This window comes from Manis javanica, chromosome 7 (genome assembly GCF_040802235.1).
Source record: "Manis javanica isolate MJ-LG chromosome 7, MJ_LKY, whole genome shotgun sequence".
Classification (NCBI taxonomy): domain Eukaryota; kingdom Metazoa; phylum Chordata; class Mammalia; order Pholidota; family Manidae; genus Manis; species Manis javanica.
The window spans coordinates 93,667,884-93,694,643 of record NC_133162.1 but is presented as its reverse complement, the minus strand read 5'-3'; the positions used below and the strand labels follow the sequence as shown (position 1 = coordinate 93,694,643).

The 26,760-nt window shown below is 44.2% G+C and overlaps 1 protein-coding gene and 1 long non-coding RNA gene across 5 annotated transcripts in view; one reads left to right on the top strand and one right to left on the bottom strand.

Moving 5' to 3' along the window:
- Positions 1-6,790: 6,790 nt before the first annotated feature.
- LOC140850467 (uncharacterized) lies at positions 6,791-11,184 on the bottom strand. Of its 2 annotated transcripts, XM_073241300.1 has the most exons (3): positions 10,584-11,184; positions 9,730-10,007; positions 6,791-9,421 (listed from the first exon to the last, which is right to left on the bottom strand). In XM_073241300.1, exons 1-3 carry the CDS (start codon positions 10,954-10,956, stop codon positions 9,143-9,145), a joined length of 930 nt encoding a protein of 309 aa, XP_073097401.1. In that variant the 5' UTR covers positions 10,957-11,184; the 3' UTR covers positions 6,791-9,142. The 2 variants fall into 2 exon arrangements, with proteins under 2 accessions (XP_073097401.1, XP_073097400.1); XM_073241299.1 differs by having other exon boundaries at positions 9,730-11,184.
- A 6,325-nt stretch (positions 11,185-17,509) lies between these two features.
- The window catches only part of LOC140850468 (uncharacterized), a 56,146-nt gene continuing 46,895 nt past the window's right edge, over positions 17,510-26,760 (top strand). For 2 of the 3 annotated variants that reach the window (XR_012133342.1, XR_012133343.1), the window contains exon 1: positions 17,510-25,586. This is a non-coding gene — a long non-coding RNA (uncharacterized lncRNA). The remainder of the gene's footprint in view (positions 25,587-26,760) is intronic. The other variant, XR_012133344.1, reaches the window with a different exon arrangement.

Here is a 26,760-nt window from a genome sequence, read left to right as displayed (position 1 = left end):
CTTGCCTTGCTTTTTCCAGAGGATCTCACCTTATTTTGTCTAAGCCCGTAGTCCCTGTCTCATTCCCCCCTCTACAGATAGAGACCCTAGCTGCTGCTAGGGAAAGGGGGCAGTGACTGCTCTGGCTGCTTCATGCTGAGAGGGGGTGCAGTACGGGGTGCAGTTAGGTCTCCATCACTGGTCATTTGAGAGGGCCTCTGAAGACTGGCACTTCTATTCTGGGTTCCATTTCTACTACTATTGCTATTTGCAGTTTTATGGCTTTGAGCAAGACAGAACAAATCATGTTATTAGGTTAAGTAGCAACATCTGGAGTTGGATTTTCCACTCTGGAAGGACAAACTTGACGAGATTAAGAATGCATGGCTGAATATGAGAACTAGAAATATGAATATTCTAATTGAGAATTATAGCCATATATCATGGGGAAACGAATTCTGGATTGAGTTTACATCTCAATGACTAGTATTAGGATTTAGTATAGATAAGACTGCATTATTGAAACAATAATTTTCTCTAAAATCACCCTCATTTTTATTAGAAGTAACCAGATTAAGAAAATAATTAACAGTTGACTTGATTATTTATGTAAGTGCAGCAAGAAGAGTAATTGATTAGAGAAGATTTTTTTTAATGTGCTTTGCTGGAACTTTTTATAAGGAATTTCAGATTGAACTTTTAAAGGCCTCTTGAGGCTAGAAAGACAAGCCTGACTTGCCATCAGGTTGTACCTGCAGTACCTGTAGATTTGGGTGAATTCTTCTCTTCTTGAGGTTCCCAAGACATTCCTGAGGTTCCTGCACCTGCCAGGAAGTGACCTTCTTTACTCACCTGGCAAGACTGCTGGGAACCCTGTAAGCAAGATACCAGGCCAGTTCTTCCAAGGGGCTTTGTTGGCTTTATAAAGTTAACCTTAGTTCCTCAAAGCTGTCTGTTCATAACTGAGTTTACACACGTGTCTCTCAGGTATAACATTCCAGTCAAAGCCTTGGTAATATAACCAGTGTTTTTAATTGGTCTTGTTACAAGGAAAGTAGATTCTTATTGAGCTTATGCAAATGAACATACTGCTATGAAATATAAAAAATACTCACTGAAACCTTTTAAATTCTGGAGGGGTCAGGTAGAGAGAAAGATAAATGTTTAAATTCTACTTACAAAGGTATTATTATTTATTAAACTGTTCTCAGCTTAAGAGAAAAAGCTTAAAGCACTTTATCAACATTTGAAACAAAAAGCCACAAAATCATTTTCTTTAGTTTACTTAATCTTATGTAACTAATACCTGCTCTGTTGAAATCTAATTTTTACTAGTTTAGGATATTTGGTCTGCTGGAATTTAGTTTTTTACTAGTTTAAGAGTAACAAAACAATGACTATAAGTGACAAAAGACTAATGACAACGGTTAAAGATCTGATGAGAGCTTACTGTAAGACAGTTGACATAATAAAATTTGGGTATTTCTGTAACATAAAACATTCAGTAACAAAGTTTAGCATCATTCCTTTTGACAGTGTTTTCTGTAAATATGTATCAGATAAATAAGCCGTATTAGCCAAATATTTTCTTTAATCAGGAGAAAAATTTTTCTGACATGTTCCAGGGGCCCTCTGGAAAATATCAGAGTGAACTAGAGGTAAAAAGCACCTTTTTGAATTTGATTTTGGGAAGCTGTTAAAGTTTTTAAGGCACTTGCCTAAATAGAATCATAAGTCACTATGAAGCAATACTTATCTATTTAACCAGAATGACAATAAAAGATTTTAAACGCAAATACAGAAGGTTACACAGTTGTTAACAAAACATAACTCTTAGTCTTTTTAATATTAAGATCTAATTTTCTTAAATACTCAGACAACTCACTGATACTTTAAGCATGAGAAACTGTTTTGATAAAACAATTAGAAAACCCTTTGTAATCTTTCAACATTAATGGTTGACTAATAAATCTTTGTTATTTTAACAAAGAATTATACCTTTACTGTGTACTTGATATCGACTTATTTGCTTTAATTTCACATAGCATGACTATATCAATTTTCCACAAACTTTCTACAACTTTCTTTTTACATTCAGTATTCTCCCTCTAAATAACTGCTCTACCTTAGAACAAAGTTACTTTCTTTATTAAAAGACACATTCTTTAGCATGCAGAAATGTTTTCCTTATTACTTTAAGTAGTTTTAATTAGAACTTAAAACTATTAGGTACCTTAATTTTTAGTCAACACTGAGAAGCAAGCTATTGTAAACTGTTACACTAGCATTTTTTAGATTAACAAATTTATGAACACATTTTATAATTTCTGGAACTGTGTGCTTTGCAGCCCAATCTCTAAGCACAAAATATGTTTAAACTTAGCAAAACTTTAACATTTTAGGTTACTACAAAAATTCTCAGGCTGTTTGTAGGTATATACACTGTAACACACTATTAGTAAAATGTTCACTTGCTACACTTGGTTTATTCATTCCCAACAACTATGATATTTTACTTACATTAGACAAAGTTACACTTAACTTTAAGCACATTTCTTTGCAAGATTTAACAGATAACATTAACTAAAATTACTTTAGGTAAACTTAGGCAGCTGGTAACTATAAGGATATGTCTATTTCAGTTCAACTTAAATTATCATTAATGCTTAATATTTCCTATTAGAATTTTCTGGAAGTTTTAGAATGCTCAATTTTCACAAGCACTTGTCTCTAAATCAATTTTTATTAATACCATCCAGAGGTAGAAAAAATTTTCATTTACACACTTAGACACACAAACATACAGATTGAGATGTAATGATACAGTGAGAGTGTTAGGCTGGAGGAAGGAAAAACAAGGACATGCAAACAGAAGAGAGAGATGCCATACGGGGAGAACAGACCAGGCCCCAAGGTCCATGCCTTATATGGAAAGGGGACAGCTCTTCCTAAATTCCATCCTTCTGATGTGCCAACTAAGACCCGGATGTCAGCCTCCTCCCTCTTGGAAAGAAAAAAGCTTCTAGTTGTCTATTATGTCACCTTTAGCCAATCATACCTCTCCACTCCCCCTAGGATAGCTTGCCCACTCCTCCCCCTCCTAATCCCTTATAAACCCCCACCTCCCTGACCCAGTGTGACTTCCCTGGCCTGTAATACCCAGACCACAGAACATCACCCAGGAGTTGCACTCAAATAAACTACCTGGCCCTTTGTTGCCTTTCTTTGCCTGCTTATTTTGGCTAGAATTTATATTACAGAGAGGACAGACAGAGTTCCTGGTGTGAGCCAGGAGGGGACAAAAAAGCCCATGGTGGTGCATTGTCTAGGGGTTTTATAGGCAGCTGAGGATATTTGGGAACTAAGAAAAAAAAACTTAGAGGTGTCGACTTTAAGGCAAGTAGTAGGTGTTTAGGATTGCAGGAGAGACAGAGAGAGAGAGAGCTTGGTTCAGAGGTAGGAAAAAGACTGGATACATGGGATCTCTTTCATGTGCCCATGTGCTCACAGAAGTTGTATAAGTCATAGGGAATTTTCCGATCTAAAGAGCCATTGGGGGGGGCCATTTAGACTGATAGTCTAAGGGATATTGTGGCCAGATCTCATTACAGTAGCAAACAGGTTTGAGGTATGGAGTGAGATGGAGGGGTTTAAAATTATTGAGTAAGAAACCAAGCTGTGAATCTGTGGGAACAGAGGGGCTGGATTCTATGGTGAGAATGAGACCATTCAGAAGTCACTGAGGCATCCCAGAGCGATTGAGAAGGTCGCAGAGAAGACAAGACACAGTTAGGGGGTTGTCACTGTAGGACCCCAACCTCCCTGAGAAATAAGTTAGCCTAAGAGTGGCCATCTTGAAGCCCAAAAAGCCATTCTGATATATGACTCAGAGGGAACAACTGAAACCAGGTAACTCCTCTGGAAAAACAAGTTAATCAATCATGACTGCTGGCAGCGCTAACCTCTCGGTTAGTTAATCATAAATGCCGACCCTACCTTGCTAAATCACCCTAGCAGTAAGAGAATGATCCTATCTTGCTACACCCCCAGGACGTGGCACCAACCCAGAAATCATAGGTTTGAAAAATTACTGCCTTTGTAGAATTGTTATCTAATCTGTAACCATGGTAATCCTTTAGGGCTGAATGCCTCGGAAATCCTATATAACCCCTTAGTTAGAAGTGCTTGGGGTCCTCGTTGAGACCCGCTGCATCGGGCTGACTTGGACCCCAGCTAGTTGGCTTCTGAATAAATTCCTCTTGCTTGTTGCATCAAGAAACGTCTTTGGTGAGTGATTTGGGGCGGCGCCTTCCTCAGGGGAATCCAACATTTGGGGGCTCGTCCGGGATCATGCGCTCACCCCGCTTCACTCCCGAAGTCGCTCTTGGAGGAAGAGGTAAGATTAGTGGCGCCTTGAGTTGTCTGTGTTCTGTCTTCTGTTTTTCAGTGAGACCGGTCAGAATTCTGAAAAGGGGTACCCACTGTCTGGCAGCTGTCCCGATCCCGTAAAGGGGTCGAGACTGCGGTCGGTAGACGTACTAGGAGCACCGCAGGCTGCAACCCTGGGGGACGCCTCGGGGAGGTTGGGAGGCCAGGGACGCCTGGTAGCCTCCCGTCTGTTTTTCTGGCAAGGTGAATCTGATGAGATAGGGTTGATTTTCAGGCGCCAGGAATATCAACCCTCTGATTCCTTTCGGTTTCTGTTTGAAAATCTGAGAAAAAACAAAAAGCGGCCGCTGTGTGTCTAATCTGTGTGTGTCTCTGTTTTTTGTGTCTTTCATGTGCCTAATAATTGTTATACTGACAATGGGACAGACTCAGACAACCCCCTAAGTGTGTAAATGAATATATCTTTCTACCTCCGGATGGTATTAATGAAATTGATTTAAAGACAAGCGCTTGTGAAAATTGAGTGTTCTAAAACTTCCAGAAAACCTGATAAAAAAGTGTTAAGCATTAATGCTAATTTGAGTTTGCCTGAGGCGGGCATGTCCTGGTAGTTGTTGGCTGCCTGAGTTTACCTAGAGTCATTTGAGTCATGTTATCTGCTAAATCTTTTAAGAATAGAATGCTTAGAAGCTTGGCTTTGTCTAGTGTTCAGTGGGGGTCTTGTGAGTAGGCTAGCATAGTTGTTGCAGGTAGGTGAACTGGATAAGTGTGGCAAGTGAACACCTTTTTAATTGTGTGTTGCAGTGTGTATGCCTACCTGCAGCCTGAGAATCTTTGTAGTAACTTAAGGCCTTAGAGTTTTGTTAAGTTGAGAAGATGTGCTCTGTGTTTTCTGGGAGATTGTGCTGTGAAGCTCATGGTTGCAGAAATTGTAGAATGTGTTCGTAAGTTTGTCAGTCTAGGAAATGTTGGTTTGACAGTTTGCAGTGTCCTGCTTCTCAGTGTTCACTGGAGCTTGAAGTTTCTAATAGTTTTGAGTTCTGGTTAGAACTGCTTAAAGTTATAGGGCATTTCTCTATGCTGGAAGATGTATGTTTTAATGAGAGAAAGTGTAAAGAATGGAACTTCGTTTTGTTGAAAGTAAAAGAAAGTAACTTTGTTCTAAAGTACAGCTATTTATTTAAAGAGAGACAAAGAGAGAAAACAGCCTGGTGCCTTTTGTTGTGGAAGATCCGCTCAGCCTGTTGCTTTGGGGGGAGGGTTAAGATGTTTAGAGATAAAGTGAGATAAACCCAGTCAAGCTGCAGGCAAGCCCAGGCATAATTCTCACCGGCTTATGTGCTTGGGACCATGGGGCAAATGAAGAATAAATTACTATATTCTTACAGATATAGTCGTGCCTAGTGAAATTAAAGCAAGTGAGTCTTGATATCAAGTGCACAGCAAAATTAAAATCTCGTTTCCAGTTAAACTGTTTTCTATAACTGTTAGTCTGCTCTTAATGTTGAAAGATCACAGCAGTTTCTCATGCTTAAAGTCTCAGTGAGTTGCCATGAAATCGTAATGTTAAAGGGACTAAAAGCTAAAGTTTGTTAACAACTGTATAACCTTTATTTGCCTTTGGAATATTTTGTTATTAAAAATGATTGCATGGCCTGAAAAATTGAATTCCTAAGCAGAATAGTAACAAAGTTTTTTTCAGCTGATTAAATGCACTTACTTAACAAACCAAAATTTATTAAACTGTAGAATCTGGACAAGATTATGTTTCTCCCAGAAAAACAGGTTTCACTGTAAAGGTTTAGATAGACGAATGTGTGACCACTTTTGAGAAAAGTTGTAATAGATTTTTTGAGAACCACCAGGTCTTCTTGTTTAATTTATATGCTGTATGTTTTAAAAAAAAAAACATGGGGGACTCTCCATATTTTTTAATGCAAATAATCTTAGAGCTTTTAATAGAATTTGCATAGCAGCTTATATCTACTATTAAAGAGTAAAACATTCTTGAAGCTTTCAGGGAAGACCTGTAAACTTAAGCACTTTCTCCGCTTTTTTGTATCTGGTCTTAGACACTTATGCTGAGTTATGTTCTTATTATTTTCACTGTTTGTAAGCTATTGATTGTAAGCCAAAGGTCATCATTTCTCAGTCCCTAAATGAAGAAGTAAAATGCCTGATCTCTTTCATCTCAAATCATATTTCTGGTCATATCTGAATATCTGTGTGAAAGAAAGAGACATTTAAATTTGAGATTCTGCTTAAACTTTTAAGTTGAATTTGACTATAGCCATATTCATTCTTTGCATGTATCTCTAACAGGTCTTTTGTATGCCTCGTGATATTATACTCTGCCTTGAGTTTAGATCTTTTGTTGGATTCCCCTGAGGAAGGCGCCGCCCCAAATCACTCACCAAAGACGTTTCTTGATGCAACAAGCAAGAGGAATTTATTCAGAAGCCAACTAGTTGGGGTCCAAGTCTGCCCGTCGCAGCGGGTCTCAACGAGGACCCTGAGTACTTACAACTAAGTGGTTATATAGGATTTTCTGAGGCATTTAGCCCTAGAGATTTACCATGGTTACAGATTATGTTGTAGTAACAAGATAACAATACTACATAGCAAGATAACAATACTACAAAGGCAGTAATTTTTCAAACCTACGATTTCTGAGTTGGTGCCACGTCCTGGGGGTGTAGCAAGGTAGGGTCAGCTTTTATGTTTAACTAACCGAAAGGTTAGCGCTGCCAGCAGTCATGATTGATTAACTTGTTTTTCCAGAGGAGTTACCTGGTTTCAGTTGTTCCCTCTGAGTCATATATCAGAATGGCTTTTTGGGCTTCAAGATGGCTACTCTTAGGCTAACTTATTTCTCAGGGAGGTTGGGGTCCTACATTCCCCACTTCTTTTTCTGAACATTCTAATCATGGAATGTTGGTTTCTTCTTGATGTGTGAGGGTATGATACTGTTGTCTCAGCATTAGCACCTGCACAGCACTTACTCTTTCTCTAATAAAGGTTATTACTCGATTTAAAATGCAGGGACCTAAGGTGAGGAGCAATATAAAAATAAGCAGGGGTCCTGTCAAGGTGGATATTAGAGTTGTAAGCCATGGGGATCTAGAGAACCAGGATTCAAACAGGCTCTGGTTAGCTTCTCGTTCTCGCTTTCGCTGATCTAATCTTTCTCTTAATTTAGACATTGAGTCTCTTACTACTCCAGTATGGTCTGCATAGAAGCAGCACTCTTCCTTTAGAGCTGCACATAATCCACCTTCTTTTAGAAATAGTAAATCTAATCCTCGTCTGTTTTGCAGCACTACTTCAGAGAGAGAGGTTAGGGACTCTTCAAGTTTAGAAATAGACTGTTCTATAGTTCTCAAATCTTCATCGATAGCTATTCTTAGTCCTTCATAATGTTGGTTCTCTTGTATAATTGCAGCCGCCCCTGTTCCTACTCCGGCTGCGACTCCTACTCCTAGTAATACAGCTAGAGTGAGTGAGACTGGCTCTCTCTTATACCTTAGTCTAGGTTCCAATTCTGCCACGAATGAGAAGTCATCATGATACATTAGTCTGGGTACTAACTGGACCATTATACAGAATTCGTGGGAGAAATTGAAGACAGAGGTGGAAACACATGGAGTTAGTCCAGTATTACAGGCCCACCATCCTTCAGGTGGTGGGACTAAATACCTGTTTTCTCTTGTGGGGATCATGGGGATGGTCTCATTACATAAATTTTTATGCGTGGCGGGAACCGTACCTAGACACTTTCCTATTCCAGACACTTCGGTTAGTGTTAGCTTTTTATGACTGCCCCAACTACAAATTTCGTGGCTGGTTGTATTCTTAAAATCAGCTGACAATCCCAGCCCTTCATAATAAGGTGGTCTAGAAGAAAAACATAACCAACAGGACTCTGTAGTTTTAGGGTCGGTGGCATTTAGGACTCTGAAAGCTCCCTCAACAAGGTTGAGGAGGCACTGTCCATTGCTAGAAAAAGAGGTCAGTGGGCTAGGAGAAAAGACGGGGACAGCTGAAATAGTTAGGGTTCTTTTCGGGGCTGGGGTTGGGAGGCGAGGCTGATCTGGTAAGACAGCGTTTGGTCCTACTGGATTAGCTGGGAGGGTTTCTACTTTGAGTCTAAGAGTGAATACAACTCTATTATCATATCTTTCCTGATAGAGTCTTAATCCCTACATGAGCCCTTTATCCCAATTTGCCTCCTTTCCGGCTTCAGTAAAGGAAATATCAATAAGATTACAGGTAGAGCTGGTCATACATTGGGCCTGAGTACTGTTTCTTTTAACTCTTATAAGACTTGGAGGGGAGCTCCCGGCATTTCTGCCTATCCAATGACATGTCCCTGTTTGTTCACAGCCCCAATTTTTGCAGAAAAAGTCTGTCTGCCCACCACACTGTGAGGCTTTAGCACGATCGGTTGAGGGGGCTGGGCACACATAGAAGCAGGTATCTTGGAGTTTTTTCATAGAAGCCCGAGATCCACATCCTGGCCTTCCTATTCTACCTCCGTGCCGAGGGTCTTGTTTGAAGAGAGTACATATGTCTACAGTGAGGGTAGGCCACCAAGTCCCCCTAGGATGCTGTTCTGTTAACTGGACTACTACTTGGTGGGAAGCTGGGGTAATGATTTGCCATGTCAGTAACCTGGGTTCATGGGGGTTAGGGTTCTGGTGGGTTGGAAGTAGCAGGAGCATCAGAATTACTAACAGCATAATTCTTTTTACACAAGCGAAGCTTAAGGGGGTTATCAGTCCGAGTTACTCGCCAGTCCGGGTCCGGGGGTGCCTTCTTTAGATGTGAAGCGTGTATCCAGGAAGAGACGCCGTCCACTTTTACAGCTGTGGGAGTAGTCAGGAGGACGATGAAAGGTCCCTTCCACCGTGGCTCGAGGTTTCCTGTCCGGTGCCTTCTCACGTAGACTGGGTCTCCCACCTGGAACTGGTGAGGCACCGAGAGGTCTTCTGGCTGATAGGCTTCCTTGATGGAGGCCCACACCTCTTTCTGCACAGCCTCCAAGGCTCGTAACCTTTCAAGCAAAAACTTGTTAGTTGCACACTCAGGGAATGTATGAAGATGTGCTGACTGAAGCGGGGCCGGGGCCCCAAACATTATTTCAAAAGGCGTTAGTCCAAAGCGGCTGGGAGTGGTCCTAACTCTAAACAGGGCAAAGGGAAGGAGGACTAACTAATCACATAAGCCAGTCTCTATGGACAATTTAGTCAAGGTCTCTTTTAGAGTTCTGTTCATCCTTTCTACCTGTCCTGAGCTCTGGGGCCTGTATGCACAATGCAATTTCCAATCCGTCCCCAGGATCTTGGCCAATCCCTGACTTACCTGGGCAACAAAAGCAGGGCCGTTGTCGGAGCCGATTACCTTTGGAATCCCAAACCTGGGAAATATTTCTTCAAGGATTTTTTTAGACACCGTCTGAGCTGTTTCAGTTTTGGTGGGGAATGCCTCTGTCCATCCTGAAAATGTGTCTAGAAAAACTAGAAGGTTCTTGTATCTATACTTAGCAGGCTTAATTTCAGTGAAGTCAACTTCCCAATAAGTTCCTGGGCGAGCTCCTCGAAGTCTTTTCCCGGATATTGCTTGATTTTTGCTCACGTTTACTAATTGACAGGGAACACAATTTTTTACAATCTCGTCAGCTAATTTTCCTAATCCAATAATATGATAAGGGGAGTCTCGAACTAAAGTCTTTAGGTTTTTTGCTCCCAAATGTGTCAGTTGATGTAATTGCCTTAAGTATTCTTCTGCCTCTTTCCGGGGCAGGACAACTTTCCCTTTTTCAGACTTGTATATCTCTTGGGGTGAGGAATTTTTGAACCCTAATTTGTTTATACAAATGAGATCTTCAGGTGTGTACTGGAAGCTCTCGATGTGAGTGGCTTCTGGACACACCTGAAGGGGCAAAATGTTCATTCCCTGAGCCGCTTGCTTTGCGGCTTGGTCTGCTCTCCGATTTCCTCGAGCTATTGGAGAGTCATCTTTCTGGTGTCCAGGGCAATGCATTATTGCTACTTCTTTAGGCCTATGGATGGTTTCCAGCAAATCTAAAATTTCTTGTTTGTTTTTAACATCTTTCCCGGCAGAAGTTAACAGCCCTCTCTGTCTATAAATAGCCCCGTGTATATGAGCAGTGGCAAAGGCGTATCTGCTGTCAGTGTAGACGTTAAGTCTCTTACCTTCTGCCATCTTTAGGGCCTGAGTCAGGGCGATGAGTTCTGCTCGCTGTGCAGAGGTGCCCGTTGGGAGTCCACTGGCCCATACAACTCGGTCATCATGTACTACTGCAGCTCCGGCCATTCTCTTACCATCCATGATGTAACTGCTCCTGTCTGTATACCAAGTCAGGAGTCTCGTTCCCCCTAAGGGCTGATCTTGCAAGTCCTGGCGGGTTCCTGTCTCTTCAGCCAGAATTTCCTGGCAGGTGTGAAGCACTTCTTTCTCCAAATCGGGGAGCAGAGTGGCCGGGTTTAGGATGGCAGGGGGGGCAAACTCTACTCGATCACGATTCAGGAGTAAGGTTTGGTAGTGAGTCATTCTGGCATTCGACATCCATCTCTCGGGTGGTTGCCGAATTACACTCTCCAACGCATGTGGAGCAACTACAGTAAGTTTCTGTCCCAGTGTCAGTTTGTCAGAATCTTTAACTAGGAGGGCCACAGCCGCTACTACTCTCAAACAGGCAGGCCATCCACTACTTACTGGGTCTAATTTTTTTGACAAATAGGCGACAGGTCTCTTCCAAGGTCCCCATTGCTGGGTCAACACTCCCCGAGCCACTCCACTCCGCTCATCCACAAAAAGGACGAATGGCTTAGTTACGTCTGGCAGGGCCAGACCGGGTGCCGACAGGAGGGCTTTCTTGATTTCATCAAAGGCCTGTTGCTGTTCAGGTCCCCAAACAAACGGGGCTGCCTTTTTGGTTAGGGGGTACAGGGGGGCGGCTAAGGTGGCATATCCGGGTATCCACAATCTGCAGAACCCTGCTGTTCCCAGAAATTCGCGGACTTGGCGCGGAGTAGTAGGGACCGGGATCTGCGTCACAGTCTGCTTCCGGGCTTCAGTAAGCCACCTCTTCCCTTCTCTCAGGGAATACCCTAAATAAGTCACTTGTGGTTGGCAGATCTGTGCCTTTTTGGCAGATGCTCTATACCCCAGCCTAGTAAGTTCAGTCAAAAGGGCTTCAGTAGCCGCTTGACAGACTTCCTGTGTAGGAGCGGCTATCAGTAAATCATCAACATATTGTAACAAGGTTACCTGCGGGTTGGAGGCTCGGTAAAAGGCCAAGTCCTGCTGTAAAGCCTCGTCGAAGAGGGTAGGTGAGTTCTTGAATCCTTGTGGCAAGCGAGTCCAGGTCAATTGTCCAGTAGTTCCTGTGGAGGGGTCTTTCCACTCAAAAGCAAACAGCGGTTGGCTACTCTGGTGCAGGCGCAAACCAAAGAAGGCATCTTTTAAATCTAAGACTGTATACCAAGTATTTTCTGGGGCCAGAGAGTTTAGCAGGTTGTAAGGATTCGGCACAGTGGGATGAATGTCCTGTGTTCTCTTATTAACTTCTCTCAAATCTTGCACTGGTCGATAATCTCCTGTTCCCGCTTTCTTTACAGGCAGCAAGGGAGTGTTCCATGGGGATTTACATTTTACTAATATTCCCTGTTCTATGAGCCTCTGGATATGGGGCCTAATCCCATCTCTGGCTTCTTTACTCATTGGATATTGTCTCACAGTTACTGGTGAGGCTGAGGCTTTTAATTCTATGACCACCGGGGGTTGGTTTACAGCGAGTCCCATACCTGCTGTCTCTGCCCAGGCCCCTGGAAACTGGTTGAGCCACCTCTGATTAACTCGGGAGGGTTCTGGTTCCTTAAAAAGGCGGTACTCGTCTTCTAACTTTATAGACAGAATGCTTAGGCCCAAGGGTCTCTTTTTGCTATCAGTCACTTTGGTATCTTCAGTCTGAAAGGATATTTGGGCCCCGACGTTGGTCAAGATGTCTCTTCCCAACAAGGGTGTAGGGCATTCCGGTATAACAAGGAATGAGTGGTTTACTTGTCCCACTCCTAAGTCTACTGTTCTTTGGGTAGTCCATGCATATTGTTTCTGACCCGTGGCCCCAAACACCCAAGACTTTTTACTAGAAAGGGGGCCTCTAGCTTGGGTCAGTACTGAATGTTGAGCACCGGTATCTACCAGAAACTCAACGGGTTGCCCCTCCACCTTCAGAGTTACCCTAGGCTCGGGGAGGGGTTCCGAGCCCCGTCTTTCCTAGTCCTCATCTTCCAGCAGGGACAACACTTTCTTCGGAGGTCCTCGTGGTGGTTTCTTAGGGCAATCTTTCACCCAATGCCCCTTTTCCTTGCAGTACGCACACTGATCTTTATCCAAAGGAGGTCGGTTGCCCAGGGACCCTGCCTTACTAGTTCTACCACTAGAGGGCGGCCGTCCCTTACTTTCTACTACTGCGGCCAAGATTTTTGTTAAATTTCTCTCATGCTTCCTATCTCTCTTTTCTTCTTTACTTTCTCTCTCCTTCTCTTTCCTTAACTCCTTCTCTTCAGTCTCTCTCTTATGATAAACTTTCTCTGCTTCTTTCACTAAATCTCTCAGCGACAAATCCTGTAAGCCCTCCAATCTCTGAAGCTTTTTCTTAATGTCGGGTGCCGATTGCCCGATAAAGGCAAGGGCCACTGAAGCACTATGCCCCTCAGAAGTGGGATCAAAGGGGGTATACCGCCTGAAGGCTTCTATCAGGCGCTCTAAGAATACTGCAGGTGCTTCAGTGGCTCCCTGGCTGACCTCTCTTACCTTGGCCAAATTGGTGGGGCGTCTTGCGGCCCCACGGAGACCTGCCACCAGAGCCTGACGATAGATGGTTAGTCGCTCCCTACCTTCTGGAGAATTAAAGTCCCAGTTGGGTCTAGTCAACGGGAACCCCCTCTCTATGTCATGAGGGAGTTGCGAAGGCCGTCCGTCGGTTCCAGGCACATTCCTCCGTGCCTCCAGGAGAATCCTCTCTCTCTCTTCCGTGGTAAAGAGCACCTGCAAAAGCTGCTGACAGTCATCCCAGGTGGGCTGGTGGGAAAACATCAGAGACTCTACTAAACCAGTTAGTTTCTGTGGCTCCTCTGAAAAGGGCGGGTGGTTAGCTTTCCAATTATACAAATCAGCAGAGGAGAAGGGCCAATATTGCAGGGGTTGGAAAGGTGGTTCCCCTTCTTCTCCAAGGATGGGAACTCCATAAGACCGGAGAGGAAAGATACCCGGTGGGTCCAAGATGACCCCTCGGCGGCGCCGGGTGCCCTGGGCAGGTCCCGGAGCCTGCCCTACTGCCTCAGCATCAGGGACTGAGGGTGCCGGAGCTGGGGGTGCTGAGGGTGCTGAGGGTGCTGGGGGTGGGGGCACCGGAGGTGCCGTAGGGGCAGGAGGGTAAGGAGGGGGAGGGGGATCATCAATTATAAGTGAATCCTGAGTATCAGGGTAAACTTTGGTAGCTTCCTTTTCCTTTTTCTGAGGTTGAGTCTGGGCAGCTAAAACTCGAGGGCCCATTTTCTTTTGCACCCAGGGCTTTACCCAGGGTGGTGGGTTCTCCACCAACTCTTGCCAGACTACAATGTAGGGTTGCTGATCCGGGTGTCCTTGAGACGAATCCTGAAAGACAACAGCTTTTACTGCTAATAAGGTGGGGAGATCAAAAGTCCCCTCAGAGGGCCACCCAACATTGTAGGTGGGCCATTCGGAGGTACAGAAAGTCTGCCATGGTCCCTTTTTCACTTCTACTGACAAGTTATGTGCCCTCGCTCTAACTTCCGTCCAATGATCTAGCGTCAGGCTAAGGGGAGTCGTCACTGTCTGTCCCATTGTCAGTATAACAATAATTAGACACGTAAAGGACACAAAGAACAAAGACACACACAGATTAGACACACAGCAGCCGCTTTTGGTTCTTTTCAGAGTCTCGAACAGAAACCGAAAGGAATCAGAGGGTTGATATTCTCGGCGCCCAAAAATCAACCCTATCTCATCAGGTTCAGTTTGCCGGAAAAACAGACGGGAGGCTACCAGGCGTCCCTGGCCTCCCAACCTCCCTGGGGCGTCCCCCAGGGTTGCAGCCTGCGGTGCTCTAGTACGTCTACCGACCGCAGTCACAGCCCCTTTACGGGATTGAGACGGCTGCCAGACAGCGGGTACCCTTTAGAACTCCGACCGGTCTCACTGAAACAGAAAACAGAACACATACAACTCAAGGCGCCACTAATCTTACCTCTTCCTCCAAGAGCGACTTCGGGAGTGAAGCAGGGTGGACGCCCGATCCCGGACGAGCCCCCAAATGTTGGATTCCCCTGAGGAAGCGCCGCCCCCAAATCACTCACCAAAGACGTTTCTTGATGCAACAAGCAAGAGGAATTTATTCAGAAGCCAACTAGTTGGGGTCCAAGTCTGCCTGTCGCAGCGGGTCTCAACGAGGACCCTGAGTACTTACAACTAACTGGTTATATAGGATTTTCTGAGGCATTTAGCCCTAGAGATTTACCATGGTTACAGATTATGTTGTAGTAACAAGATAACAATACTACATAGCAAGATAACAATACTACAAAGGCAGTAATTTTTCAAACCTACGATTTCTGAGTTGGTGCCACGTCCTGGGGGTGTAGCAAGGTAGGGTCAGCTTTTATGTTTAACTAACCGAAAGGTTAGCGCTGCCAGCAGTCATGATTGATTAACTTGTTTTTCCAGAGGAGTTACCTGGTTTCAGTTGTTCCCTCTGAGTCATATATCAGAATGGCTTTTTGGGCTTCAAGATGGCTACTCTTAGGCTAACTTATTTCTCAGGGAGGTTGGGGTCCTATAATTCTGGGTAAGGAAGGTTGCAGCGAGATACCCTTTCATCCACGAGGAGCGTGAACGGATGAACATCTGACTGGTCTCCTCTCTAGAGGAGGCACCCCTCCCTTGTCTGTTGTTGGGACACCGTCCACGGATACATCATGGGGTCAGGGAATAGTAAACCCACAGTCCTCGACACTATGATCAAGGATTTCAGAAAGGGATTTTCAGAAAATGATAGAGTAAAATTAACTCCTGGCAAGTTGAAAACCCTGTGTGAATCTGCATTGCCAACCTTTAGCCTGGCGGGTCATCTCTATAGAGATCCAGGTCATCCTAATCAGTTCCCATACTTTAACTCCCAGTTAGAAACTGCCCAGACTCTTCCCCCTTGGGTGCAATTCGCTTGCAACAGGCAAGGGTAGAGTAGGGTCTTAGTTGCCTCAACAAAGAAGCCTGCAAAGACATAACAGAAGCCGGAAGCTGGAGCCTCCGCACATTTTTACTGGTGACCCAGAGGAAGAGCTAATATTGCCCCTGCCTTATGTGCCTCCAAGGCCGTCAGCACCCAGCCTCTGGTCCCTGATACCCTACCGCTGTCAGCCTCCCTGCCAACTCCAGAACCAGTGAACCCACTTCCCCCCAGATCAGCAGCCTGACTATGTAGAATCTAAGCATTAAAAGAGAATAGAAATAAGTTAGCATAAGCATAGCCATCTTAAGAGCCTAGAAGCTGTTTTCTGAGTATGTGACTTAGAAAGAAAAACTGAAACTCGGTAAGGCCTTGAAAAACAAGTTAATCATGAACACCAGGTGGTGGGCAGCTGTGGCCTTTAGTCAGCTAACCTTGGTCAACTAATCTTACATACCAAGTTTATCGTGCAGAACCTCCCTGACAATTGAAGAGTGGTCTTATCTTGCTCTTGCCTAACCCCAGGAGGTATGTCTTGCAAGAATAATGTGCAGCTGTAGAAAATTACTATGAGTTAAGTGTTTTGAAAATGCTATATAAACCCTTGGCTTTGAGTGCTCGGGGTCCTTGTTGAGACCCGCTGCGTCAGGCTGACACTTGGACCCCAGCTAGCTGGTTCCTGAATAAATTCCTCTTGCTTGTTGCATCAAGAGACGCCTTCCGTGAGTGATTTGGGGCGGTGTCCTCCTCTGGGAGAATCCAACAACTGCACCCTCAGCTGGGAGCAGATGCCCTTCAGATGCCAGCGCAAGAGATGCAGGACCTGAAAGACGTAATAAGTATGAGACCATCCAGCCCAGCCAGTCCATGTTTTACTATTAACCCTTCTCCACAACTGAAATCCCGTCAGAAAAGCCATAAACCCTGGTTGATCTTATGTAATCCCTCTTCCAAGTCAATCAGCCAACTTAAAAAAACTGTCAACAGCTTCTCAGTATACTGTTCACAAAAAAATAGGCAGCTGGGGTCCTTGGTCAGGGTGCATAGGCTGAAATTGCTGTCCCCAGGGAGCACCCCAAGAGGGACTTCACAACCCCTGAGGGACAGCACCAGATCCACCCATATCAGGATGCCCTCTTCCGGGAGATCAAAGCTGGGTCCAAAAAGCCTATGAACATGACTCAAGTTTTTTCAGTCACTCAACAACCAGAAGAGTCTCCTGGAGACTTATGAGAGACTGTGAGACTTATCGCATCTACACCCCTTTCAACTCTGAGTCAGGGAGCCAGCATATAGTAAACACCACATTAGTAGCCCAAGCTGCCCCAGATGTAAGCTCCAAAAGCTTGAGTGCTTCACTGAGATGACTGAAATTGCCAAGAAAAAAATATCTAAACAGAGAAGTTCAGGCCGAAAGAGAGGCAAAAAGAAAAAGGGAAGTCTCCTGGCAGCTGCCCTGAAAGAGACAAGCAGAAGGCAGAGAGAAGCCAACCACCTAAAGGGGGGAAGACCAGGACCCCCTTAGCCAGAGACCAGTGTGCTTACTGTAAAAAAAAGGGGGGGGGGAAGGCATTAGAAAGATGAATGCCCCAAATGAGGCAAAGCCCCAAAGCTCAGTTGCTGCTGGGAAGAGCCCTGTGAGGAAAGGCTCATTGGCCTGGCAGGAGCAGACTCAGACTGACAAAGACTGGGCTCTTGCACTCAGCCCCTGTGAGCCCACAGTCAGAATGAAAATGAAAGGCCAAAACATGACTTTTATAGTTAACACAGGGGCATAACACTCTGTGGTCACCTTCCCTGTAGCCCTCTTCAGTGAAAAAGACCAACTATTGTTGGTGAAAGAGTATCTCGCTGCAACCCTCCTTACCCAGGATGACTCAGGAGACATGGTCCCATGCAAGAGATTTTTTTTATCTGAAAGAGAAAGTGGCTGCCCCAGAGAGAGAGAGAGAGAGAGCAGAGGGACAGAGAGAGAGAGAGAGAGAGAGAGAGAGAGAGAGAGAGCAGTGGGACAGAGAGTGCAGCTGGACAGAGAGACAGAGCAGTGCGACAGAGAGACAGAGAGAGCAGAGAGAGCAGCAGGACAGAGAGAGCAGTGGGATAGAGAGGCAGAGAGAGCAGTGGGACAGAGAGAGAGTGCAGCAGGACAGAGGGACAGAGACAAAGAGAGAGAAAGCAAGCAGCAGCATGGTGCAGAGAGTTGTGCCATTTTTTGTGGTAGATCGCCTTGGCCTGTTGCCTTGGGGAGGGTCAGGATGTTTAGAGATAAGGTGGGGCCAGCCCAGACACGATTCTCACCAGCTTATGTGCTTGAGACCATGGAGTAAATGGATGATAAATTACTATATCCTTATAGTTGGAGCCACAAAGACAGCAGCAGTATCCCCTCTCACAAGAGGCGAGAGCACGCATCCAGGAATGCCTGATCAGACTCAGAGAGGCAGGTGTTCTAATCAAGTGTCAATAACCCTGGAACACCCTGCTTCTGCCAGTCAAAAGGTCAGGAGGAGGGCATCAGACTGTTCAAGACCTGTGAACCATTAATAGAGTGACTGTTTCTTTACACCCAGTGGTCCCAAACCCGCACACCGTCCTTAGCCAGATCCCAGAGTCTGCCAAATACTTCACTTGCACAGACATAAAGATGCTTTTCTCCATCTCTGGCTGGCCCCCCAAAGCCAGCTCTTATTTGCCTTCGAATGGACTGAACTGGATACAGGGCAGCAGATGCAGTTAACATGGATGCGGCTTCCAGAAGAGTTCAAGAACTCACCCACCCTCTTTAGAGAGGCATTGGCTGCAGACCTTGTCAGCTTTCCAAGAGACCCCACATGCTGAGCCCTCCTGCGGAAGGTAGATGACCTCCTTGCCAGTGGCACCCAGGAAAATTGTGCAAAAAGCACAAAGGCCCTCCTGCAACTCCTGTGAGACTCAGGATACCAAGCCTCAAAAAAAAAGGGCACAAATCTACAACAGCAAGTCCAGCACTCAGGTTTCCTCCTCACCCAGGGAAAAAGGGCACCAAGGCCAGAGAAGAAAAATGTCATTAACTGCTTGCCCCAGCCCAGGATGAGGGGGGGCATGCGAAAATTCCTAGGGGCCACCAGGTTCTGCAAAAATCTGGATTCCCGGATTCTCAGCGATGGCAAGGCCCCTCTGCAACCTCCTGGGGGGCCAGCCTGAAGACCCCTGCCTGGAAAAAAGAGGCAAGAGCCACCTTCCTGGAAATAAAAACTGCTTCAGAACAGGCACCAGCCCTAGGCCTGCCAGATATGAAAAGGCCCTTCAATCTGTTCGCTACATAATAAATGTAGCAATTCTGCATTGCAAAGAACATCAAAAAGAAAACTGTTAGGGTCCACAGTCGACCACCTCTCAAATACACAGAAGACATGATAATGCAAGTCACACAACGAGGTTTATTTCCAGCTAGCTGGGGTCCAAGTGTCTGCCCCACACAGTGGGTTTCAACAAGGACCCAGAGCACTCAAAGCCAATGGTTTATATAGCATTTTCAAAGCACTTAACTCACAGTAATTTTCCACAGTTACATATTATTTTGGCTTGTGCCACATCCTGGGGGTCAAGCAAGAGCAAGATAAGACCACTCCTCAAATGTTAGGGTGGTTTAGCAAGATAAGCTGACCAGTGTCGCAACTGCCCACAACCCAGTGTCCATGATTAACTTGTTCTTCAAAACCTGTTTATCAAGCCTTACCCAGTTCCTGCTTTCCTGAGTCATGCACTCAGAAAAATGGCTTTTCGGCCCTTAAGATGGCCATTCTCTTGCTAACCCATTCTTACAAAAACAACCCTACAGCACAGGAAAATGGGATGGCGGATGAAGCTGCCAAAGCAGCAGCCGGTAAGGAGGCAGGGAGAGCTCCTTCCCTCACTGTGGCCCTAACACCCTGATAGAGGCCCCTTCACCCAGGTACACTGAAAAGGAGAAAGACTGGGCCATAATTGAAGGAGCCACTTTAACTGACAACGGATAGTAGATGTTGCCAGACAGACGTATCTTTGTCCTGACTGCAACCGGGAGGCAACTAGTCAGCAAATACCACCAGCTCAGCCACCTGGGAAAAACTGCACTGGAGGCCCTCCTCAAAAAGCAATACTACATCAGCCAGTTGCCAGCACTATGCAGAGCACTATGTGAGTAGACAGTGTGTAACTTGTGCCAGAAATAATACTCAGTCTGCACCACGACTCCCACCTGGTGTCCAAAGAATGGGAGTTGCCCCCTTTGAAGACCTTGAGATAGACTTCACGGATGTCCAGCCAAGCAGGGGACTCAGATACCTCCTAGTAATAGTGTGTATGTACTCTGACTGGGTTGAAGCCTTCCCAACCAGAACAGAATGGAGCTGGGAGGTAGCCAAAGTCCTCCTGAGAGAAATTGTGCCCTGGTTTGACCTACTGTCCACAATCCACAGTGACAATGAGTCTGCCTTTGTAGCAGATGTAGTGCAAATGTTAACTAAATTCCTCAATATTACCTAGAAACTTCACACTGCATACAGGTCACAGAGTTCAGGGAAAGTAGATTCAATGAACCGCACCCTCAAAAGAACCCCAGTACATTCCTTCCAGGCTAGGGACTCAGTCTGAGTTAAAGATTGGAAAGAAGAACCCCTCAAACCTCAGTAGACTGGCCCCACATTATTGTTCTAACTACTCCTACTGCCCTCAAGGTTGCAAGCATCACTCCAAGAGTCCGTCATTCCTGAGTGAAAAGAGCCTGTCATCCTGACAAGGAAACACATCAGCAGGAGGCCCAGCCAGACCTCCAGATCCTCTCCACCTCTGCATCTGATGATTGCCCTCTGACTAATAGACACCTATGCACCATAGATCCTGGATCTCATCGGAGTAGTGTCTTTTATTCTGGGCATTGGACTCTGTGCTGTTGCACCCCTGGACTGGACTATTCCTCAAAAAAGTTGCCCTTTCTATTGTCTATTGGGTAATCATTAAGTTGTTTTACTGTGCTTACCTGTCTCTCGTAGCTGGACCCAAGTCTCAGCCTGCATTTCCAAAGTACCTCTGGAATGTTTAATTGTACAAAAGTTATAAAGTGCATAGTGGGCTAAAGGGAGCTACCTCCTTTTTCCCAGTGAGATTTCCTAGGCAGAACAAGCTGCCCCTTTACTGATCCCTGCTCAAGTCGGGCTCAGTGTAGCCGGATCAGCTGCAGTAGACACGGCAGCTCTAATAAAGAGACTTAGGGCCTGATGCCCTAACAGAGGAAGCTGATCAAGATTTAGAGCAGCTTGAAACCACCATGATTCAGCTGCAAGATCAGACTGATTCCCTGGCTAAAGTGGTGGTGCAAAATTGTAGAAGACTGGACCTCCTGTTCATGTCACAGGGAAGCTCATGTACAGCCCTTAAAGAAGATTGCTGTTTTTATGCAAATAAGTCTGGCATAGTTAAGAGTTATCTAGCCAAAACAAAAGAAAACATCCAGCATAGGAACAAAATGTTAGAAAATAAAAAGTTTTAGTTCCAGGGATGACTTGAATAGAATCCATGGCTAAGAACTCTTCTAACTGGCTTTGCTGGGCCAGCAATTCTGCTGTTCCTTAAACTATTAGTGGGACCCTGTATATTTAACTGGCTCATTAACTTTATCGAGAAATGCATTTCTTCCACACAGCTCATGTATATGCAGAGCCACTATGACCCTGTCATAAGCCAAGGAGATGATGCCCCCTGAAATGAAGTGTTTGAAGTGGCATCAGAGGGGGGAATGATAGGGAAAATTTACAAGGACAGCAACCTAGCGGGTGGCTCCACTCTGTCTCATGCACCCCTCCCTCCTCAACATAAACAACACTACAAGGACAGTAATTTACAAGGTGGGTCCCCTCTGCCTCGCCCCCCCTCAACCCTTACAAACAAAACACTCCCTTGGTTTCCCTGTGTTGCTGAGCACTGGGTCCCAAGGTTTGCTCCCTAAACTCCCTCCCCCTTGCCTGCTCGCTTGCTGTGCATGTAGGAATGTTACAGATAAGGAAGCAGAAAGGTATAAATTGCTCCCTTTTCCTTTGTTCCGGGCTCAGACTTTTTGGGAGATTACTCCCCTCTGAGCCCACCAGTGTGAAATAAAGCCTCAACACTCAAAGACCTCCGAGTGCTGCTTGTTTTTTTCCATCGGTGATCCAGTCCAGGCTTTTTTTTTTTTCAGTATTTCCATAACACTAATATTGAAAGATTGCAAAGAGTTCTATAATTGTTTTATCAAAGTAGTTTTTCATGCTTAAAGTCTCACTGAGTTGTCGGAGTATTTAAGAAAATGAGATCTTAATGTTAAAAGGACTAAAAGCTAAATTTTGCTAACAACTGTGTAACCTTCTTTATTTGCCTTTGTAGTATTTCATTGTCATTCTGGTTAAATGGATAAGTATTGCTTCATAGCAACCTATAATCCTATTTAAGCAAGTGCCAAAGAAACTTTCTGACAACTTCCCAAAATCAAATTCAAAAGGTACTTTTACCTCTAGTTAACTCTGATATTTTCCAGAGGGCCCCTGGAACATGTCAGAGGAATTTTTTCTCATTAGAGAAAGTATTTGGCTAATTTGGTTTATTTATCTGATATATAATTACCTGCTTAATTACCTGGAAAGCACTGTCAAAGGTAATGATGCTAAAGTTTGTTACTGAATGTTTTGTGTTACAGAAATATCCAAATTTCCTCATGTCAACTGTCTTACAGTAAGCTCTCATCAGATCTTTAACCATTGTCATTTGTAAGTCTTTTGTCATTTATAGTCAGTTTTATTACTACTAAACTACTAAAGAACTAGATTTCAACAGAACAGGTATTGGTTACATAGGATTAAGTAAACTAAGGAAGGTGATTTTGTGGCTTTTTATTTCAAATGTTGCTGATAAAGTGTTTTAAGTTTGTTCTCTTAAGTTGACAAGTTTAGTAAGTGACTATCTTTGTAAGCATAATTGAAACTTTTATCTTTCTACCTGATCCCTCCAGAATTTAAAAACTCTCAGTGACTATTTTTATATTTCATGGCACTATGTTTATTTGCATAAGTGCAATTAGAACATGCTTTCCTTGTAAGAGGACTAATTAAAAATACAGATTATACTACCAAGGCTTTGACTGGAATGCCATACCTGAGAGACACGTGCATAAACTCAGATATGAACGGCTTTAAGGAACTAAGGTTGACTTTATAAAGCCAACAAACCCCCTTGAAAGAACTGGCCTGGTACCTTGCTTACAGGGTTCCCAGCAGCCTTAGCAGGTGAGTAAGGAAGGTCACTTCCTGGCAGGTGTGGAAACCTCAGGATGTCTTGGGGACTGGAGAAGAGAGGAATTCACCCAAATCTTCAGGTACTGCCGCACAACCTGATGGCAAGTCTGGCTTGGCTGTCTGGCCTCAAGAGGCCTTTAAAAGTTCAAACTGAAATTCCTTATAAAAAGTTCCAGCAAAGCATATTTAAAAGAGCCTGTGTAATCAATTGTTCTTCTTGCTGCACTTAGCAAATAATAAAGCCAAGTGTTAATTATTTTCTTAACCTGGTTACTTCTAATAAAAACGAGGGTTTTAGAGAAAAGTATTGTTTCAGTAATGCAGCCTTATCCATACTAAAACCTAATACTAGTCATTGGGACATAAACTGCATCCAGAATTCTAGCTTCTTCAAAATATCTTGCTATGATTTTCCAGATGTTTTAGTTTTCTCCTATCATTTCAATTAAAGTTTTACTATTTCTAGTTCTCATATTCAACCATGCATTTTATTTTTATTATTAATTTATTACTTTAATTTTGTTATCATTAATCTACAATTACATGAATACATGAAGAACATTATGTTTACTAGGCTCTCCCCTACCCCAAGTCCCCCACACAAACCCCATTACAGTCACTGTCCACAACCATGCATTCTTAATCTCATCATGTTTGTCCTTCCAGAATGGAAAATCCAACTCCAGATATTGCTACTTAACCTAATAACATGGTCTGTTCTATCTTGCCTAGAAGCCACCAAACTACAAATAGTAATAGCAATAGAACCTGGAATAGAAGTGCCCATCTTCTGAGGCCCTCTCAACTGACCACTGATGGAGACCTAACTGCACTCCTTACTGCATCAACTTTCAGCATGAAGCAGCCAGAGTGGTCATTGCCCCCTTTCCCTAGCAGCAGCTAGGGTCTCCATCTGTAAGGGAGGAATGAGACAGGGACCATGGGATTAGACAGAGTAGAGTGAGGTCCTCCAGGAAAAGCAGGGTGGAATATTTTCAGTCAGAGAAATGTAACAATGGGCAAAGAAGTCCCTATTCAAACTCTGTGCTAAGCATTATTCAAAATCACACTAATTCTCTAGGGTAAAGATATAGACATCTTCAGTGAGATCAGTTAAAGGTCAAAAGGCCAGGAGCAACTTGGTCTGGAATGTTTGAGTGTTCTGCAAGGGTATCAGCATAACCCGTGACTCTGCTGTCAGCCCTAGCAATCAGACTATGACCCAGCCCACCTTGAGGACAGGGCAGGTGGTACAAGTCCACACCCCTAAGTTTTTTTCATGTTCTCAAAAAATCTTCAACTGCCTATAAATCCCCTAGACAATGCACCACTATGGGCTCTCTTGTCCCCTCCTGGTGTGAGCCAGGAGCTCTATTCTCTCACTTTATTTCTAAATAAAAGCCTGTACCTTGCTCTCCTACCTTGACTGTTTGTGAAGTTCATTCTTCGGCTTTGTGAGCAAGAACCCCAGCATCACTTTCTCTGAGGTCACCTGCACTTTTTCTCTAAGTAACTTTAAATAAAACTTTTACACTGCTTCACTACTGTGTCTCTCCCCCTCAATTCTTTGTTGTGGTGGAGACATGGACCAAGGAAAATACACAGCACTCTGCCAACAAAACCATGTGTAACTCTAGGGGGAAAGGGGGGTCCCTTCCCACAGCAAATTCCTCTATGAATCCGGTGAAACCACAGTGAGGAAGGGAAGAACAGGTTGAGATAAATCATTTTTACTGGTCATTGCTTGCTTGAATTCACTGGCCAGGTATGGTTCCATCTGTTCCACATGGCTGTGGTGTGCACACTCCCTAAATCCTTTCTCCCTGGTCCCATCTAACAAAAGCTCATTTTCCTGCAGCTAGGGCATGCTCTCTACTTCCCCAACCACCCCATCTAGGAAGCCAGACCAGGAATGGAGGTTAGAATCATTGTTTTCTATCCACCTCTGCCCCAGAGGCTGTGGAGGCTGCAGTAATAAACACCTATTAATATGTAAATGCTAAGGCCAGGTGGGAGATTCTAGAAATTCTGCCATTTACTCCACATCATGTTTTAAAAAGTGAAGGCAGCGAATAAGATATTTCTTCAAGCAATTTTGGGCAATATATTTAAAAGGAATGCAACTGACAGGACAAATATAAAACTCTGGAGCATCTTAATGTGCTCCCTACAACTACATAAAGGTCATGTCAAAAGATGACATGTCCAGTGGCAAGTCTTTCCTTGTGACATAACAATCAAACCAATGAATCTTGGCCCCTACCTTCCAGGGTGAATTCTCCCAAGTGGCAATGAATGACCATTCCACAGACATTAAAAGATCTCATCATTTGTGTCTTTCAGGGAACCACACAGCTGTGAAAAGGGATATATGTATTCAGTACTTAAAGTTTTTACCATCTAAAATTTTCTTTGCATATGAAGAAGTTTTACTAATTGATAAGAAAAACATAAGAAATCAGCAGATATAAATAGATGAAAGTTATGAATACAAAATTCACAAAAAATCAGCCAGTCACAAGCATTAGGAAAAAGAGTTCAGCTTCACTAAATTAAACACAATGCCATCTCCTCATTAGAACAATGTTTTGTTTGTTTCTAGATATGATGCCAGGGTTCTTGTTCACGGAGCTGAAGAATGAACTTCACAAACACTCAAGGTAAGAGAGCAAGACAGAGGTTTTTATTTAGAGAGAAAGTGAAAAGACAGAGCTTCTTGCTCAAACCAGGAGGGGACAAGAGAGTCCTGGAGTGATGTGTTGTCTAGGGGGTTTATAGGCAGTTGAGAGACAAAGGGCGAGAGATGTACAATTGCTAGATGGTCCCAGATACCTTGGAAGAAACACTAAGTTTCTAATTAGTCCTCCTGGTTATTTACAAGAATTTTACTGCTCTTATTCCCTCCTAGATAGCAGCAGCTTCCTGGTCTGGGAGCATATCACTCAGGACTGCCTGCTTCGCTCCCAAGATGGGCTGAGTTATTGTCTGTTTGTTAAGAAACATTTTTTTTAACTAATTGGGATTTAAGATGGAATCCTTCCTGATTTTACTATGTTGTTTTGGGCTTGCTTGCTACATTGCCTAAATTGCAACAAATCATTTGTTTAGGGCAGGAGGAAGAAAAGCAGCACTTGAGTAAACTTAGAAAAATAAACTGAGCCTCCCTCAGTAGGCCAAAGCAAATCTCACAATGCTTTTTTCCAGAGGCCCTCTTGCTTTGCTTTTTTCCAGAGGCCCTCACTCTACTCTGTCTAGGCCCATGGTTCCTATCTCATTCCCCCTCTACAGATGGACACCCTAGCTGCTGTTAGGGGAAAAAGGGTGATGACCACTCTGGCTGCTTCAGGCTGAGAAGGGGTGCAGTTAGAGGTGCAGCTAGGTCTCCATCAGTGGTTGGTCCAGAGGGCCTCAGAAGATGGACACTTCCATCCTGGGTTCTATTTCCATCACCATTTGCAGTCTTATGGCTTTCAGGCAAGATAGAACAAATTGTGTTATTAGATTAAGTAGCAACATCAGGAGTTGGATGTTCCATTCTGGAAAAAGAGACTTGACAAGGAGATTAAAGAATGCATGGCCAGATCATGGGAAGATGGCAGTGTGAGTAGTTCAGAGGAAATCTCCTCCCCAAGACATATATAGTTATGAAAATACAGTAAATACAACTATTCCTAAAAGAGACACCAGTGGATGCAGTAAAACAGCCGGGATACATCTACATCTGCAAGAACTCAGCATCACATGAAAGGGGTAAGATACAAGCCGTGGCCAGGCGGGACCTGAACGCTCCCCTACCCCAAAACCCGGCAGGAAGAAAGGAGTCAGAACGGGGAG